This window comes from Rhagoletis zephyria, unplaced genomic scaffold, assembly GCF_001687245.7.
Source record: "Rhagoletis zephyria isolate East Lansing unplaced genomic scaffold, Rhagoletis_zephyria_1.1 Rzeph_scaffold_00016, whole genome shotgun sequence".
Classification (NCBI taxonomy): Eukaryota; Metazoa; Arthropoda; class Insecta; order Diptera; family Tephritidae; genus Rhagoletis; species Rhagoletis zephyria.
In genome coordinates this window covers 31,005-51,120 of record NW_016157100.1, presented here as the reverse complement: position 1 = coordinate 51,120, position 20,116 = coordinate 31,005, and the positions used below count along the sequence as shown (strand labels likewise).

Below are 20,116 nucleotides of genomic sequence, written 5' to 3'. Positions count from 1 at the left end.
CTGATCATTTATGTATACATTTGTCTATATCTATCTCGATTCGTTTTGCCTGTTACAAACAACCGTTATGTGAACAAAGTTATAATACCCTTGTGCACAAGTGCGCTCGGGTATAAAAATGAAGGTAATGGAAAACAGAATAACATAAATGTAATTAGAACGAACAGCGGTAGAGGTAGGGATCTAGATAGAAATAAAACAAAAAATATAACCTTGGGCAAAAACAGAAGTATGTATGTATGTATATTGGTTATGAGACAAAATAGATATCTATGTAGATACGTAACGTAAGTTTCACTTCTCCAGTGTGGCCCAGGCGCCCTTACTTTTATTTTATATGCAGCTATCTTTTAAAATATATGAATAACTTCCTGCTATAAAACTCCTAATTTCTTAAGTTAAGTAATTTTTCCATTCCTTCTATTCTAATCCCCATAATATCAATTCCGGTTTCTCTTCCTTTTGACGCTCACAACTTTTCAACACCCTCCAATTCATTAATGCTTCAATTTCGATTTGTGACTTTTATTTTTATGCCATTTAACTTTTGTAATTGTTATTGACTTTGGCACTTTCACGCTCTGTGCTCCGTGCGTCTGGCACTACTGCCTATGTTCGCATCTAATGGTAATGGAAAAATGGTAATTTCAATAAAATAAATGTTATCGAGCTTGCTCGCAGCCAGGCATGCTGGCCATAACGGAAGCGTATGGTTAAGTGCAAACAATGTAAGCTAATGCAAAATTGGTTTGCTAATTGATATTTTTATGAGTTCATTGATTGCCGAAGTTTTTGGTGTTTTTGGGCATTAATTTGGTTTTTCTGCTAGGTTTTTTTTTACTGGAGAAATTTAAACTTACCTACTTTGTTTGTTTTTTATTGTTTTTTTTTGGATTGATGGGTAGGAAACGCAAATGGGCAATTCTTAGAAACTTCGAATTTTTTTTGAAATTGTTATTATTTTTTTGTTAAATAGCGAGCGAATGTCTGAAATTTTTGGTATACACCTCTTCAGCTGCTGGTGTACAAAATCCAGCTTGATGCAACGTTTTAAAGCAACGCACCATACGTTTTTAACGTTTTTTACGCGTTTTTTTAGAAGTGGAATGTGGGTGCAATTTTAGTAAGATTTCGAAAAATTTTCTATGTAGTAAGATTTCGAAAATTTTTCTATGCCAAAGTCAATAATCGCACTGAGTTTGGTGGAAACTGATAAATCGGTTACCGAGATACACATACAGTGAACCAAATAAAACCTGGGACGCGATATTTTAGTAAGTTTTGGCTATTTTTCTTTAGTTTATTTAACGTTTATTCTTTTTTTTATGAAAGTATAACTAGTTACTTAATAAACACGATATAAACTCAAATTTCAGACTTTGTGAAAAAATTATGAAAATTCTGCAAAGTTTGACCAAAGTTTCTAACTTCTTCATCAGCGTCTTTGGACAAAATTTTGGTATTCAGTTTCGTAGCCCAACAAATTTTAGTAAAGCAAGTGCAAATTTGAAGTTTCTCGGACTAATCGTAAATTTTTGGCAATTATTATTTTTTGGTTGAGGGTGCTCTACATTTTTTTCATATAAAAAAAATTTCGAGCATAAACTGCCAAAAATCAGCGTAACTGATAGGTGAGAGGGAAGAAGTAAAGCTGTCACATTAAAGCTATTAAATTACGGCAGTGCTGCCACATATATATTTTAATACATCGAAAGCAATACCATTGAATACATTAAATGAGATATCGATAAAAGTTTGGTATAGTAATCGAAACTGCCGACTGCAAAATAATGCAATTGGTAACATTGCCGAATTCATATAACATAGAATTTAAAAGGAATATAATTTTATATTAAGTATCGACAATTATATCGATTGTAACATCCAAACTGAAATCGGTAAAGTTATCGATAATAATTCAGTACACAACTGATTAATATTAATTTAAATTTAACGCTGATACTAACGATAATTATAGCGATTATTCAATTCACATCGATTTGCCGAAAAGTATTCGTCCATACAAAGGATTAAAAAAAAAGTATATTCAATATCGACAATATATCGACCACAACATCAAAAATTAAATTCATTTAAGGTATCGATAACATTTTAGTAAACCACTGAGAAACTTTAATTAAAATTTAGCCATAGTAGTATCGATAATTATAATATTATACTTAGTTAATAAGTATCGCTTTCAGTAAGTATATCGGTAATACTATCAATTAAAAAATTTACAATGAAGTTTTAAAATTCTATGGTATATTGAACTTTATCCGCATATATTCATCGATATCGATATCCACATATATTCATCGTCGATAATTAACACCGAATTAAGAGGCATAATCGATGCTTATTGCTTCAATTTCGTCGATTGGAGAAAATGCTAAAATATATTTTCAGCGATGTACATACTTGTGTACTAACTATGCAGAAACAATTATGAGAGTATTCGATAATCTCGGTAAATGTACCGATAGCAATAGCGATAACATGGTACCAAAATATTTGATAATTTATTAAATAAATAAGTAATCGATAATTGTATATATATGTAGTTAGATAAATTTATCGACGATGTTATCGAAAAATAAATCGAAATAACATCGATAAAGCTATCGACGAACAGATTTTGTGCGGGGTTGTTCATGAGATCCTATTGCACATTAGCCAATCAGGGCTCCCTGTCAGCACCGACTTTTTGGTTGCCAAAGATTCACCAACGACCTGTGGGACACATATTTACATAAGACTAATATGTGTGTAATAGCATTGTTAAATATTTCGATTACAAGCGACCAAGGCAGCCTATGTATACCTTGAAGTATTCATTTTTGCGATTTCTTCCCACCGATATCTGCTTTTATACCATCTTCTTTGTTCCCAAAATTAAAACTTTTTAAAATTTGCATGCATTTAAAGTTGTAGTATTTATTACACTCCTTTCCCACTTCCACATTGAAGCATCGTCATTGCGGCCTTATCGACTGCGAATATGCAGTCACAAACTTTTCCTTTTTCCAATTCACTGCTAGATGAGGCGGACGAAAGAGGTTATGGACTATGCCACAGAAGTCATAATGGCTGATGGTCAACCTTCATTGGCTGCATTGGTCTCATTTGGTTATGGCTTTGACATCACCATAAGTTAGCTTATTTGCCTTAATTATCATTCTATCCCAGCCAAGTAATTAAAAGTTTCTTTAAGTACTTTTTTCCAGCTGCAGTGATTTTTCTAATCCACCACTATTGACATTGACTATTGCAAAAGTGAGGCGAAAAGAATGAAAAAATCTTAAGACAAAAGGGAAAACTTACAAAGAAGGTGTAGCAAGTTGTGTAGCGTTTGCGATGGCTGAGGATTAATAGGAAATGACCAAGGATTAAATTTTCATAAGTTAAGTGTTCTGTCGCACCCGTTTAGAGCGATGCCGCTGTTGTTGAGAACATTTTGATATTTTAGATTATGACTTTTTTGACAACAAAAAGTGAGCTTAAATTTTTTCCTCTTTTTTCACTTAAAATTCCTCTCAAAAGCTTTTTACGAATGCGTATTATATGTATCTTTACTTGCTTTACCTTTCGCAAAAATTTCAGCACTTTGTTTTTTTTTGTGAATCATCTTACACTTCTCTGCCTCTTCCTTTCAGTTAAAAATTACTTTTAAATATTTTTTTTTTTTGTTTTTTTACAGAATTCTACAGAAAGCCCATCGCAAGCATAATATCAACATCAATTGCATGGACCCTTTGGGTCGACGTGCTCTCACTCTAGCCATTGACAATGAGAATCTCGAAATGGTTGAACTGTTGGTGATTATGGGCGTGGAGACCAAGGATGCTTTGTTGCATGCTATTAACGCTGAATTTGTGGAGGCTGTTGAACTGCTGCTGGAGCATGAAGAACTCATCTATAAGGAGGGTGAGCCCTATGTAAGTATGGGAATATTTCTAATTTTTTTTTCGAATATCTAAAAGAAGTAATTAAACTTCGCCGACTCGGATGTTAAAACCGCAATATTGGCTACCAGCGCTAGGAACTTGTGTGAAAAGCTAAAAAACCTCCGCAAATTCTGGATTTTCATAAATAAATAAATCGACTGAAATTTCAAAATATTGCGTTGTTAAATTTGTTTACACTAAAATACATTTATCTTAATTTTGTAGCGGCAATTAAATCGATCGGCAGACATTTTGCATGCCACCTTCTATTCGAACATCGATTTGCACTACATTTATTAAATATTGACGTCTCGTTACGTTAGTATACTCACATACTTAAGCTGAATTTAAATATTAGCACACACACTAGCATTGATTTAGTATTTAGATATGACATGCAGGCGTCTCCGCTACTTGAACGCGTTTTCTGCCATGTCGACAAAATGTCAGCGCGATTAATGAGTTGACAACTACGTACCATGCGGACGTAGATGGGCAAGTGAAAAGCTGTATTTAAGAAATTTATAGTCAGAAACTGAGATTGATAGATACAACCATACATATGTGTACCTACATTAGGGTGGCAAATTACAATTTTTCGCACGGTGAAATGTGGACTTGGGAATGAAAAAGCATGCCATTTTTCAGTATGAGAATAGCTGAATCCGAAAGGTCCCGGACTCGGCATATAAGCTTTGGAAAAAAGGTACAATATTGACCATCCCTTTCTGAATTTTTTTTGGATCGCAATAAAAGTATACAACTTCCAATCCAATGAGTTATTTCTCACCCTCCTTAGGTTTTTGATGTTACGCGTCTCGTGTTTTTGTGTACCGATTTCAGAACTCTATAGTTCTTTGGAAAAGAAATTTTATATACTTTTTGGTACAGAAACATTTGGAAGGATACGGGTCTCGAAATGTGAAAAGTAAAAAAGTGCACAAATTTGTCCGTTCTAAAAAATGGCATGCCAATTTGCATTCCCAAATTCATATTTTCCGTGCGTATAATTTTGAATTCACGACTTAAAAGTTTTACATACGACGCTAACCTGAAAAACATTCAGACTTATTTTAGTGTGGGAAAAGTCGCAGAATTCTGATTTGTAACGAAGGCATATATGGAACAGGTAGTAGCTGTAGAGCAGCGAATTTTTTTCTTCATATTATTTGGTCTCTAAAATGTCAAACATTTTAATTTGTTTTTACAAAAAACTAAATTGTCAAAATCTATTTGCATGTTAAACCTATTTGCATACAGAAGAAGCGATTGAAAATCAGTTTTGGTACGTTCGCCTAACTCAGAAGCCCAAACGCTGATTACTAGGCCTTGCAAATGATGGATCAGTGCCTCTGGAAGCAAACAAATTTTCAAAGAAAAAAAGTTACAGCAATTTCTATTTATTTTACTTGCAAATACCCGGCGTACTCCACTGTATTTTTATGTTGTTACTCCTTCCCTAAACTCTTATGGCTTCATTCATAATAGTAAAATAGATTTAAAGAGCTTTATGTAGTGAGATTTTCAAACAAAATTTTCGATTTATGAAACATACTTTACATTTTATGATTATGGGTGTTAGTTAATACATATATTTTCGAAGGTATTTAACCTGACAATTTAATTTATACTCTTACAAATCGATTCTACATATCGTGCAATTTCTTTAAATGGGTATTAACTCAGTATTTTCCTTATCTCGTCACTTTAATTGAATACAATTTTTCAAAAAGTTTACAACCTGCTACAAAAATATTTTCGACAATAAACTTTATTCTATCAACTTAATAATTGGATAACATTTTTAAAATAGGTGGCAACCGTCCACAGCAATTTGTTTGGCTGCAAACTTTATTAAACCTCTTTAGTTTGATAGCCATATTTAATTCATCTTATCAATGAAATATTTTGTAATAATTTCAATATTTAATTTATCTTATGAATTTACTTAAACTGCAACTTTCAAACACGTGGCAACTCTCTAATAATTTTTTTCTATATTTTACGCGAGACTTTATGCAATGTATCGGTGAAAACTGGATTCGATTCCATGCATTAGATACCGAGTGATGCGCGTACAAACGTACAGGAAGAAAGACAGACAAAAATTCATAATATTGTTCATTTGGCCTCTGTTGCTCTAATGAAGTCCCCCATATCTATTTTTCTTTAATACATAACAGGGTAGCCAAGTCATTTTTGAAAATTCCCCGATTTGGGCAATGAAATTCCCGATTTTGCCCGAAATTTCGTCAAATTACACACCCATGGCCATTTCCTTATTTACAAAAAAAAAAAAAAATTGTACGTATTTGGACATATCGCAGGTCTGTTCGTTTTATTTTATTTTTAAATGTTATTCATCTATGTATGTATTCATAAATCGAACCAAACATTTATAAAGTTAGTTAACCAACAAAAAAAAAATAGACATATAATTTTTACATACATAGTGATCGAAAAAATTTTGTCGCCCTAAATTTTGACATGTTTTCACAATTATTTTATTTTTTTGTTATTAACTTGAGTTTGTTTTTATAAAAACATAGTTAATTCTTTAACAAACACCGAATAAATCCAAGTGTCAAATGCAACTTTTTTTGCAATAATAAAAAAAACAATAAAAAAAAACAACAAACATTTATAAAAATTGTGATCTTGCTAGATTTCAAGAAAAAATTTGAGTATGCAGTTTTGCAGCCCATTCAATTCTAGTAAAGTATAAAGTGGCTAGAAATTTTCCTTTTCCAATTTTTTCCAAAGGCGTTGCGGTTTTCTTCCATATAAAAAAAAAAATGTTTTTATTCGTTATATGAACGCAAATGCAACAAAGAAAATTCTAAAACAACGGTAAATTGCATAATTTTCAGGGTTGCAGCTGCATTCTTATGCAATTTTTTTTACCTAATTTTTTCACCTCATTATTATCAATTAGTGAAGGAAAAAAGAAAAAATTAATTAATACCTATGAAGCTCGGCCAAACACTAACATATGTGTTAGCGCCAATCTATAATATAATATAATTCCTCACGAAAAAAACAGTTCATCCCCCGATTCCGCACGTAAATTGGAATTTCCCAGAAAAAGCGGTCCATGCCGAGAATTCCCTACGAGTTGGCTTCCCTGATACATGCATACATATCTATAATGTATAGAAATAAATTTTACATACTATGTAGATTTAAAATTTTATTATTTAAATTTTTGTTTGCATTTCACATGGCACACTTTGATCTTAAACAAATCAGAATGCGTTTCTTTTTGACACTTTAGAGTCCAGAAGCAATAAGTTTCAGTAAGCATTTCACATGGCACACTTTGATCTTGAACAAATAAGAATACCTTTATTTTTGACACTTTAGAGTCCAGAAGCAATAAGTAATTACACGTTAATCTTGTTTTTGCTCTAATGCTATATCCTGTTGCTTGGTTTTAAACCTCAAAAAACAGTGAGAAAAGGGAATATAATAATAATTTTTCACTTAAATTTGCTTCGTGAAACTGGCTATTTACTTTTGTTCAATTTAGAATTTATGACACCAAAAGGGTCCTAAATGAGTCAGTCTGGTTCACTGGTCTCAGAGTCATATATATGACGAAAGAAAGACTAATTTAAGACCCACAAACCCTGAGCACCCAAAAAACAATTTAAAAGGTGTGACCGATCTAATGTATATGGATACATACATAAGTAAACTACATTCACATAAGAGTATATACTATGTCGGCAGCAGTGCGTATGTATATACATTGTTATATGACACACATGTCGTACATAACTATTATTGTGTGAAAGGCGAGACGCTGGCTGTCAATAAACTTTATTAATACAACACTTGTCGTCGTTTTGTGCCGGCAGGCATTGCCGAAGGCGAACAAAAGCATGCATCCCAGTAGTGGAAATGATCACTGGTGACATCGTCGCACTTGCAGTGAATCCTAAACGACATATAGCTGACAATGACACTGGTGACATTGTTATGCAGGTGCACTTCTGTCAGAGACTTATAAGAGACAATGTCTTGCAGCGGTCACTTATAAAAAGTTCATAGCACGAGATTGTCGCTTGAATGTCATCAATGTTCAAGTCATACAGAGGCCATCAATGACTAAATTACCATTTGTATGAAAAAGTCATGAACGACTTCCATATAAACAGAACCCAAAGTCAGTGAAGACTTAACATGGCCATACAAGACACTTAAGCTAATATTGCATGACATTCGCTACAGGGATAGTATGCACTAAAAAACATACGTACAATGTATGTATATAAGCATAAGGATTACATAAAAATTCCTTCTTATGCCACTTCAACCTACACTAACCTATGCCTACATGTACAAGACACCATCGATATGTATATGTTGTAGGCCTAACACTTTAGCGCCAGAGAGTCTGCCTACATATGAGCATACATGTGTATGTATATATGCACATCCCACTCTTAAGGTCCTTTAGTACACATAGTTGCCTCGTTAGTCACGTACTTATCACCGATTTTTAAACAGACGACAATTCTTTGCTGAGAACTTTTTTTCAAATATTCGTAAAATTAAAATGCATTTAAATATTTTTGACGTATACGTATATACGTGCATATTATGTAAAGAATTTCAAATTTGAATAAAAAATTAACAGTCGGTATATATGTATATATTTGCATAAGTTACCGGCCAAATTCGATCTTAGGACCTACTAGTTTTTCCTAGGCTATCAAGTTGGACGCAAAAATATTGTAGACTGCGTAGCTGGAGTTGGACTGATGGGGGTTGTTTTTTTTTTTTGAAGCATGGCCGAAGGCCGCTTACACGGTGTGTGATCTAGGTTAGGCTAGGCAAAACTAGTTTGTCTTAAGATTGGGTTTGGCCGCTTACAAACACATATGGGGTGTTCCATACCAAAACGGACGGCGTTCACATTTAATGTGTTTGACTTATTTCAAATTTTTAGGGTTCATGGATAAACATAAATAATAACTAGCTATGAGATTTGAGCTTGATTAATACATTTTTAAAAACTTTACAGCACAAAAACGAAAACATATCGATTTAAAAGTTTTCAAGATATCTAAAGAACGGGGCAAAGGAAAAAATCACACATTAACACATCAAAATTCTCTATTAAAAGAAAGATTTAAAAAAATTGTTTTTCCTTGAAAAATTTTTCACATACACATTTTTTGATATATGTATAAATTATTTTTTGGAAATATGCCATCTCAAAAAAAAAATGAAAAAAAAATCAAAATGGTAGCTCTGAGTATTGTGCAATATCTAAGTATAAAATTCTGGCGTGTACTCTACAATAATTTGAGTTATGAATTTTTTTTACCCCAAAGTTGAGTAAAATGAATACATTGCAAATTTAAAAATAAATTAAATTAATTAATGTTTTAATTTTTTTAGAAGTTTTTTGAGAATGCAGTTTTGTAGCCCATTAAATTTTAATATAATAAAGTGGAAGTTTTAGGCGATTGCAAAATCGGCGTTAATTTTGTTTTTATTTTTTTTGAAAACGGTTTTGCGCATTTTTTTCCATAAGAAAGAAGTGCAAAAAGTCGTCAACATAAAAAATATTAAAAATCAGAGCCAACATTGTGACTTTTTCAAATGGCATATTTTCAAAAACAAGTTTTTTTTTATCAAAAAATGTGTTTGTGAAAAAACTTTCAAGAAAATTTTTTTTTATATTTCTTTTCATATAGATTTTTGATGTGTCCATGTGTGATTTTTTCATATTTTTTTTCTCGCCCAGTCCTCGAGAGGGTAACTCGACCTACTAACAAGCTGAAGCAAGGCCTGATTTATGCATTGTTAAACGCAAATAAATTTCAAATATAGTAAATTTCAATTGCAATTTTTAAAAAGCAATTTCTTTTGATGGCAACTGTCAGCAAAGTCTCTCACAACTTTTCAGACAATTCAATCTTTCCAAATTCTTTTATCCAAACATTTTCTGCTGTAGACATAGTAACCTTCAAATTCGGTTTAAGCTTTGAACACAAATAAATATCTTTTATTTTCATGACTGATTAGTAAATTAAATGAGGTAGTAAAATTGCAAAACCAATAGCGTTAAAAGTGAGGCGCCCTTGAATGCCACCGAAGCAATCATTTATGCACCATTCACTCAGTCAGCCATTCATTGTGCTATTTTGCGCTTTTGAATATTTTATGCCGATTTTTTACGTGCAGCTTATATTCATACAGTTATGCGCATTCACAAATACTTATCTGCATTCACAAAAATGCCAACATTCACATGCATAATGATAAGTGGCAGGGTAAATATTAATGTCACAAATGACTGCATATACCTTGCTGCTCGCTCACGTTTCCTTTCACTTTTTCCGGAGCTTGTTGTCGCTCACGCGGTACTACGCTTGATTAGGCACTTAATGTGCCAATGAGCAGGCAGCTAGCGACCGGGAAAAAGCGTAGGCTCGTGTGATGTTTGTGGGTAGCCGAGACGTTGAAATGTCAGTAGAGTGTCCTTGACTTTGTAGCGTTTTTCTAGCACGTATACTTTCCTGTATATGTAGGTGTGTGTATGCAGATTTTTCTGTCAACTGACACAGTTGAGTACGTTAAAACTGGCTACCTTTTTCCCTCAACCCCTACTCGTCCACAGCTGTGTGTAACCGAGTGAGCCATTCAGGTGTGACTAATAGGCAGTCATTTATAATTCAATCAAATGAATATTCGCCTTCACATACTTATATTAATGAGTATTGTGAAATTTTATTTCTTGTACTGATAAATGTTTATGTTATAAGAAATCAATCAGGATTAAAAAAGTTACATATTAAAAATTTAAAAAATCGTTATCATGGTTTTGTTATAAGTAAATAAAAGTAAGGCGAAAATTTTTCAGCGACATGTTAAATATATTGGAAAAAATATTCTTGATTTTTCTACTCTATGTATGTATTTTTAATTATTTTCCTTACAGAGCTGGCAAACGGTCGATATGAACACAGCCGTATTTCCGCCAGATATAACACCACTCATTCTAGCTGCTCACAAAGATAATTTTGAAATCTTGAAAATTCTCCTGGATCGTGGCGCTGCAGTGCCAGTTCCTCATGACATACGGTGCGTATGAGTAACCTTGAAAATATAAAAGTTCATACATACATAAGTTAACACATGCATACATACATACATAAATACATATGGGCACCCTGCAGCAAAATTTAGGGACTGTCTGGCAAAGCGCTAGTTCCGCCCTACAAATTTCAGAACTGTCTCTGAACTACTGAAAAAGGGATGCAGAGTTGGACGGTTAAAACTCATATGTTGCTAGTTGCGCTGTCATCAATGTTACTCATCCTGGTCATGAGAAAGCTGACAAAAGATGCCCAAATGTAATATACTATATTTTTTCGATTTTCTTAGACCCTAAAAGTAATAACAAACTGTTTTCGTTTATTTAATTTGTAATTCTCTACATAGTTTATGGGGCAACTGCTCAAATATTTCCAAAAAAGTCGTTATTGGTACATTAATGTCATTTTTATACATATCTACGTACGTACAAAATACGAATAAAATCATATAAACCGTGTTTTAAAACTTTATACAAAACAAAGTTAAATTTAACGATTTTTCGTCAAAATATTTGACCTTTTAATCAGATGTAAAAAAATTAGTAAAAGTGGTAAACAATATTACTTTGAAATGGGAGTGCTATTGATATGAACGATAATGTACATACGTAAATGTATTGATTTTTTTTTAATTTCCAATGTTCTTCATTTTAAATATTTTTCGTTTAGTTTTTATTTAAGTACTATGTCTCATACTCCATAAACCATTTAAATTCAAATTCCTAACTGTGCTGCAAACTTATAGAACTCTAAAAACTGTCTTCAAAATTTCAAATTTTTAATCAGATATTTTTTATAAATATTTCGAGTATTCTGTTTTGTAGCCCATAAAATTTTAGTGTAGTAAAGTGTAATCTTGCATCTTAAACGAAAATATTTAAATAGGAGAATGCCTTCAAGAGCGTGCGTAAAAAGAGTTATAAAAAATCAGCGCGATTAATTATACTAAAATTTAATGGGCTATAGAACTGCATACTTATAAACTCTGATTTAAAATATTGAAGGATTTATAACAGTTTCTAAAATTCTACTAAATTTCCAACACAGTTAGAAACGTGAATTTATTTGTTTATGTTATAATACTTATGAGCCATCCTTAAATAAAAAATTTACGAAAAATATTTAGCATGAAAACTATTGTGAATATTCAAAATTCTATATTTCTTATGAGATGCCGGAAAGTCTATGTATTACATTTCAATAAATTTAATGCAATTTAACGCTGAGTTATCACAAATAATCATTCAATATATCACCGTTTTTCTCATTTTTTGACACGACTTAGTTCAGATTTTTAATTATAGGTATCCCAGAAATACCCATTATACGTAACAAATATAAATTATTTTTAAGAATAACGGTTTTAGAAAATAAAGGAATAATTGACACTTTATGTTCCTAAATTTAAAGCACAGTTTGCGTCAAAAAGTAAATTAGTTCAAAACAAATAGCTCTTGAAACATATAATGAAGTATTTTTATTTACAAAATTGTATGCGTGCTTATTTACAGAAAAGGCTCTATACTATACTTATTAGAACCAGCTCAAAACTAACCACATTTTTTCTAGCCCGGAGATGACCCTTTTTGAACTATCCAAGAACTGTTGTTATATGAACTGTTTCAGAACCATCTAAGCCAGAGTCAGCTCAGAACAAGTTCAAAAGTTCTGCAGAGGGCGACAATTGTCACTTCGTAGGACATCGCCATGTTAAAAAAGACAGTTGCAAGCATTGAGTTGGGATAGATGAAGAACCAGTACCGTCCCTTTTCAGGCTAGCTCAGCGCAAGTTCTGAACCAGTTTGATTTGCTGCAGGGCAGTTACAATTACATAGAAGATACGAGGAAAAGACCTCCATTGAAGAACTTTATTAAAATTTATACCTTTAAGTGCCGTTGTCACAGTCGGGGGTATATTCAAATTCGGCAGTTAAAATTTAAAAATTATTATTTTTTAAATTTTTGTACTGAAAACCTGTAGTTAACTGCAGATTGAGAGTTAACTCGTCACTGTAAAAACGGCGCTGAGGTTTGGTATTTTAAAAGGATTAAAAATTAATAAAAAATTAGGGCGATTTCAAAAATCAGCTCAAAAAAGTTTAAAAATTAAAAACAGAGAATTACTCTAACTGTTAGTATTACACCATAAAGAGCGCCATTTCGCGAAAGGAGGAATGTGGGTGTCACCATTTTCACATACAAAATTTTCGAAAAAGTTGTTAGGGTGCAAACATTTTTCGGCGTAGAAAAAATTTAAATAAGCATATTCAGGGTAAAATTAAAAAAAAAAACCTAAAAACGAAATGAAACTTTCAATAAAATTATTAATGCAAATTTCTTCAATTGGTAGAATTTTTCAAATTTCATAGTACACTTAAAATGCTAATCCAACTTTTTAAAGCATTTTATCGGAGTAAAATATTTTTGGAATGCACCTTTTAAAAGATATGAATCAATTTAAATCAAATTTTAAAGGAGTTTTTTTTTAATTATTTATTTATTTTATTTATTTAACTAAGAAATTTGGTGGTATTTTTAAGACTATTCAGTCTTTTATAATACATCAGCGCGCATTAATTTACAAAATTAGAATCCTAACCCTAACATAAAACAAATAAGAGATATCAGCTGATAGTTGATGACATTAAAAAAGAAAAAAAACAGAATGAAATAGAAAAAAAGCAGAAATTCAGAAAATTTAGGAAAATTTTCCTGTAGATAAGTTTTTTTAATAGTTCTTTTGTGTTACTTTAAACGGAAAATGTGAGCCCAAGTTTTTAAAGGATCTTTTTTGGGAGTACGATTTCTGAGCAAAAGTTTCTGAGGTTAACAATTAAGGAGTACATTTTTGGGAAAAAAATTTTTCGGAGCATATTATTGATGTGTAAAATTAGACGAAAAATTTCGGAGTAAAGCTTAATGAAACGCAGCTTTTCCCGTTATAATTTCCGTGATTGAAACTTACCTACCTATAAATAATATGTATTTTCATACCGAAAAAAATTACCAAAATAAAATTGAAGAAAAATAGGAAATTAAAAAAAATTTTTAGAGAAGTTCAAACTTCAAACTTTAAAATTAAACAAAAAATGTTAGCTCAAGTTTTAGAGGAACTTTTTTGGAGTAAAATTTTCTAAGTAAATCAAATTTTGGGGTTTAAAAGTTTAAGATTGTATTATCTTCGCAAAAAATATTTTCGGAGTATATTGCCTTTGCAAAATTTTACAAATATTTTTGGAGTAAAGTTTAGTAAATCAGAGCTTTTCTTGTTTTAATGTTAGAAAGTTCCCAAAAAAATAACAAAATACAAGTAATTTTTAGCAAAAAAAAACCGACTTCAACTCTCATAAAAAAAAAAAAAAAAAATATCCCGACGAACTGATAACCTCCTCCTTTTTTGGAAGTCGGTTAAAAAGTAAAATTGAAAATTTGAAGAAACTTTTCTGTAAATAATTTTTTTGAATAGTTCTTTCGTAGATTCGCTACTTGAAGGCAAATGTTTATAATAAACGAAAAACCTAAGCCTCCAATATTTAGAGTAATTTTTTTCGGAGAGAAATTTTCTAAGTAAAAGATTTTCGTAGAAAAAATTTTTGGAGTTATAAATTTGAAAGTAAACTTTTTCGGATAAAATAATTTTGGAGTAACATTTTTTGAGTAAAGTTTGATGAAAAAGAGCTTTTCTCGGAATAATTTCCGTGATACAATTTTTTTTTTTTCAATATATAATTTCCCACTAAATACTTTGGGACAAAAATTTCCAAGAAAGAAGAAAAGAAAATAACTTTTAAAGTAGTTCTGTTTTGTGGTGTATTCATTACTTGAAGGCAAATTTTCAAATTACAGCAAAAATATAGATAAGCCCAAGTAAGGAGCTTTTTCCGGAGAAAGTAAGTAGTTCGTAAAAAATGTTAGGGGGTAAAACTGTCGGTGAAAAATATTTTGGGAGTTAAAAATGTAAGAGTAAATTTTTTTCCGAGTAAAAATTCTAGGAGTAAAGTTTTTCTGAATAAAATTTTACGAAAATTTTCGGACCTATTTAGAAAGTTAGGGATATTCCCAGTAGATAAAAATGTGAGAATTATTTTTTTTTGAGTGAAAATTGTAGGAGTAAACTTTTTCGAAGTAAAATTTTTCGAAACGTTTCGGATTTAAGATTAAAGAATTAGTGCCTTTCCCAGTATAATTTTCACAGTAGAAAGATTTGCATGAAAAATGTTCACCGTAAACTTCTTTCAGTAAAATTTTTCCAAGCAAATTTATCAAAAATCGCAGCCAAACAGGAATACACTTTCAGAGGAAAAGAGTTTTCGAGTTAAAAATGCAAGATTAAATTTTTCTTTTCGAGTAAAAATTTTAAGAGTAAAGTTTTTCTGAGTAAAATTTTTGTACCAAAATTTTGAGAATTAAGGCTTTTCCCAGGTGCTGCGGACTAAAGTTTAAATAATTAGAGCATTTCCCAGTCTAAATTTCATGGTTGAAAGTTTTGTATGTAAAATATTCACCGTTGACCTTTTTGGTCAAAAGTTTCCAAGAAAGGTTTTCAAAAACGGTAGCCAAACAGGAAACATAAAAGATTTGAAGAAACTATTAAAGAAAATAATGTTTTCGAGTAAAGCTTGTTTTGGTATTTAATACTTGAATCACAACTGAAAACTATTCTAGGAATTTAAAAAAAAAATGTCACTAAATTATATTTTTTTAATAAAATATTCTCATACTTCCAGTTGCGGTTGTGATGAGTGCGTACGCCAGTCTAACGAAGACTCACTACGTCACTCACTTTCGCGTGTTAACATTTACAAAGCTTTGGCCAGCCCTTCGCTCATTTGCCTTACCTCAAGCGATCCATTACTCACAGCATTCCAACTGTCATGGGAACTACGTAATTTGGCCTTTACAGAGCAGGTAAGTGTTATATATAATTAAACGAAATTAAAAAAGTATGTATGATAAAGTCATTTAATTTACTGAGTGCCTCAGAGCTCATTCAGGTCCTGTTTGAGTGAAGAAGTTTTTAATTAATTTTCACAATTTCTAGGAATGCAAAGCGGAATATATGGAATTGCGACGCCAGTGCCAAAAATTTGCAGTCGATTTGCTTGATCAAACGCGCACCTCAAATGAGCTGGCCATTATACTGAACTATGATCCAGAATTTTCCACCTATGAACCCGGTGATCGTATGAGCTTATCGCGACTTGAACAAGCTATTACCTACAAGCAGAAGAAGGTGAGTTGCAAAAATTTATATTTATGTATATTTGTGGACTATTAGGTACACTTAGATTATTTGAGATCGTTTTGGCTCAATTCGCTTCTTTCACACTCACAAAGAGCTACAGTTATGCAAAATAAGTGCACATGAATTTTAGTTATCACTTTTTTTTTAATAGCAGCTGCGCCTAATACAAATCCATTAGCCTAATTATTTTGCATTTTGTCTTCATTCATTTTAGTTCGTGGCCCACTCGAATATCCAACAACTACTCTCAGCTATTTGGTATGATGGCTTGCCTGGCTTTAGGCGTAAAACGTATCTCGAAAAATTCTGGTGCATCATACAAGTGGCCGCACTATTTCCGGTTTATTGTACGATTTACATGGTTGCACCGAATTGCCGTACTGGCATACTGATGCGTAAACCATTTATGAAATTTCTCACGCACGCTTCATCCTACTTGTTCTTCCTATGTAAGTAATAGTAACCAAGCTACAACAAAGTTATCGAGTGGGAGTTGTAAGGTTATGTAAGCACGAATGTGTTAGTGAGTTAGTGAATGTGTGTGAGTTTGTGTATTGATAGATATGTGCAACGATTTGTAACAGTGTTGAGCGAGACCTATACACGTACATCTAAACTCTTGCTGGCTCTGGAGTTTAAAGCTAATCAGCTTAAGCACTTAAATGAATTTTCTGCTAAGCAGTTGGTCTTGGTACATGTAACGAACTACTGTTGCTTTGTTAAGTGGTTACTGCAGCTGCCTTAGTTGGCTGTCGATATTACAGCATCTAAAACTTCAATCAACCTAAGAATTTCTGGCTAATAAGTGGAAACATAGCGTAATCTCACTGATCTAAGTTGTTTGAGTGTGAGTGCTAATAGGCTAAGGGATACCGATAACATATGTACATATGTATGTAAGAAAGTAACCTAAGGCATGTGTGGGAAGTATGTGAGTACGTGAGCAAGAAAGTAAGGAAGTAAGCACTAGAGCATATTTCCTAGAGATATGCGACCTCAAGGTGTTTTTTGTACAAACTTTACAATTTTATAAACAATCTGTTTGTGTGAATACTTACCTCAAAGCTACATAAGTATGTATTAGGTATATGTATTTTTAAGTTTCAATTATAGCACCGAAATGTTTCAATGTACATACAGCATGCTTTAGTGAATTAAAAAAAACATCACTTCTTTTGGTCCTACGCAAAACCACACTTACTTTCCTTCTTCACCAACGCATGAATTCTTCTTTTAGTCAGCCAACTCATAAAGTGACATATTAACTACTATGCTTTCTGGCTATCGGAAATTTGCCAGTCTAACAGATTTTTTCGCTTTTCTAATGCCTTGAGTACAATAATCTTTCCAGTCCATTAAATTTTCTGCTGATGGCATATTTGCTACTTGTCACTTTTGTTAATAGTTTGAGCCTCTTACGATTGGACAAAGTAGCCATTTCCCCCCAAGTGGTTATTAGCACTTGTCTGGTCGAATGTAATTTGCTGCTGTCACGTCAATCTATCCTTTTAAAAGATGGAGCAGGAAAGCTTAAAATACACAAAACCAGATACAGTTTTCTAGGGAAAGATGAAATATTTCTAGAGATATGTTTTCGATGGAAGAAGGTGAAACAAATGGGGAAACAAATTTTTATTTATTAAAAATTTCTACAAAATATTCGTTTTCGAACAACTATTGATTCCGAAAATGTGTTTCCGAAAAACTTACTCCGAAAATGTTACTCTAAAATTGTGCACTCGGAAGAAAAAACTCCGAAATAGGTCAAATAGAAAAAATTTTCACTAAAAAACTTTTAATAAAATTTAAAAATTTTCAGTAGATACATTTTATTTTGAGATTTTTTTACTAAACCTTTTGTTGTAATAATTTGAACATCAAACATGTATTTCTTCATGCGAAAACATTGTTTCATCCAAAAAAGTAGTATTTTACTCCGACATACTTAATTAGAATTAATGACAAAGCTTTTCTGTCCATTTCACAAAAATCTAATTTCTAAATTTTGCAGTACAAAATTATTCTGTGTATTCGTTGCACAAAGGTAAATTTTAACATTAAACGAAAGATGTAAGACCAAGTTTTTGAAGAAACTTTTTTCGGAGTAAAATTTTTTTCCGAGTAAAAATTTTAGTACATAATTCGAAATACTTCCTTTGAAAATTTTCTGGAAAAAAGTTTACTCCGAAGAAATAACTCCGAAATAATTAACATAAAAAAATTTTCACCGAAAAAAATTAAAACAAATTTTAAAATTTTCATTTAGTTTTATTTTAAAATTTTTTTAATAAATTTTTTTAAACAAAAGCAAACATGTTTTTATTTATACGAAATTGTGCTTCCGAATTACTTTGAAAAATGACAATTTAGATTAATGTCGAAACGTTTTTTGTCCGTTTATTTTGAAGTAATTAATTTACAAGTTTTATATTAGTTTTGTTTTGTGTATTCTGTACATGAAGGTAAATTTTTACACTACCCGAAAAATATGACCATAACATTTTAAAGAAACTTTTTAAGGAGTAAAATTTTCTAAGTAAAAAATTTTCGTAGCAAATATTTTAGGTAAGAAATGCTATTGGAGGTAAAAATGTAAATGTACAACAATTTTATTAATTCGAAATTCTTCGAAAATTGTATTCGCAAAAAGTTTACTCCAAAGGAAATATTCCAAAACAGTTAACATAGAAAAAATAAAGTTTAAACATTTTTTCAAAAAAATTTTATTTAGCATTTTTTTTCTAAAATTTTTGTTCAAAATATTTTAACACAAAAAATTTCTCTATCTTAGAAAAATTTTAATTCGAAATATTTTACCGAAATAGTTCTTTAAAAGCAATATATTTGGAAAAATCTAGATCTCAAATTTTTATTAGAAGAGTTTACCGAAAAGGTTTTTATAATTTTTTTTACTAAAACTTTTGTTGGAGAAGTTTTCACACAAAAATGGATTTATATGTCGGAAACGTTTCACCGAAAAATTGTATATCAAAATATTTTACTCCGAGATAGTAAACTTAAAAAAAAAATGTTACTCCGAAAACGGAAAAATTTTATTTAATTTCAAAACGTTTTATATTGAGACAAAAGCTTGTTTCCCAGACTGAGCAACTTCAAATCATCATCATTATGATCTAACGAAAAACTGCAGGTTTGACCAGAGCATTGCAAGAAATGTCAGCGCCAGTTTGTAAAAATTAGCTTCAAAAGTTTTGGAAAACTCTAATCGATTAGAGTTATTCAGAAAAGAGAATTCATAAAATTGTAAATTGCTAAAAAAATTTTGTAACTAAAAAATTTTTGTACCGAAGGATTTTACTCGGTAAAATGTGCAATTAAACGAAAAGTTTCCATAACGGTAGTTATATTTCATTCGAAGGAATTTATGTAAAATTTTGTAATCCAAATAAATATTTTCTACTTTTAGCTTCTATAAATGTTTTTCGGAAAGCAAATTTTATCTAAGTAAAAAGCTCCTTACAATGTTACTCCGAAAAATTTTCAACTTCGAAACCTTTGTGTGCAAAATGTTTTTGGAACAATGGTTCTTCGTAGGATTTTGTACGAAAATTAAAAAAAAATTACTTGGAAGGTTTAAATCCGAAATGTATGGAAAAACATTGGTTCGAAAAAATACCTCTAATGAGGAAAATGTAATTGTATTATCCTCTAAAATTTTAGTCACAAAAAAGAAAAAAATAAAAGTTTTATTATTTAAAATTATGCTTCGGAAATTTTAACATCGAAGAGTTTTTTTGCCCAAGAACATCATTCGGAAAAGTATTACTGGTCAGATACAGAATTGTACGCTT

The 20,116-nt window shown here is 31.3% G+C and overlaps 1 protein-coding gene across 8 annotated transcripts in view; it reads left to right on the top strand.

Moving 5' to 3' along the window:
- The window catches only part of trpl (transient receptor potential-like), a 58,704-nt gene that overhangs the window by 26,908 nt on the left and 11,680 nt on the right, over nt 1-20,116 (top strand). For all 8 annotated transcript variants that reach the window (XM_017612738.1, XM_017612783.1, XM_017612757.1 and 5 more), the window contains 5 exons: nt 3,701-3,938; nt 10,903-11,045; nt 15,787-15,967; nt 16,101-16,292; nt 16,519-16,753. In XM_017612738.1, the coding sequence (XP_017468227.1) occupies nt 3,701-3,938; nt 10,903-11,045; nt 15,787-15,967; nt 16,101-16,292; nt 16,519-16,753 (989 nt within the window). The remainder of the gene's footprint in view (nt 1-3,700; nt 3,939-10,902; nt 11,046-15,786; nt 15,968-16,100; nt 16,293-16,518; nt 16,754-20,116) is intronic.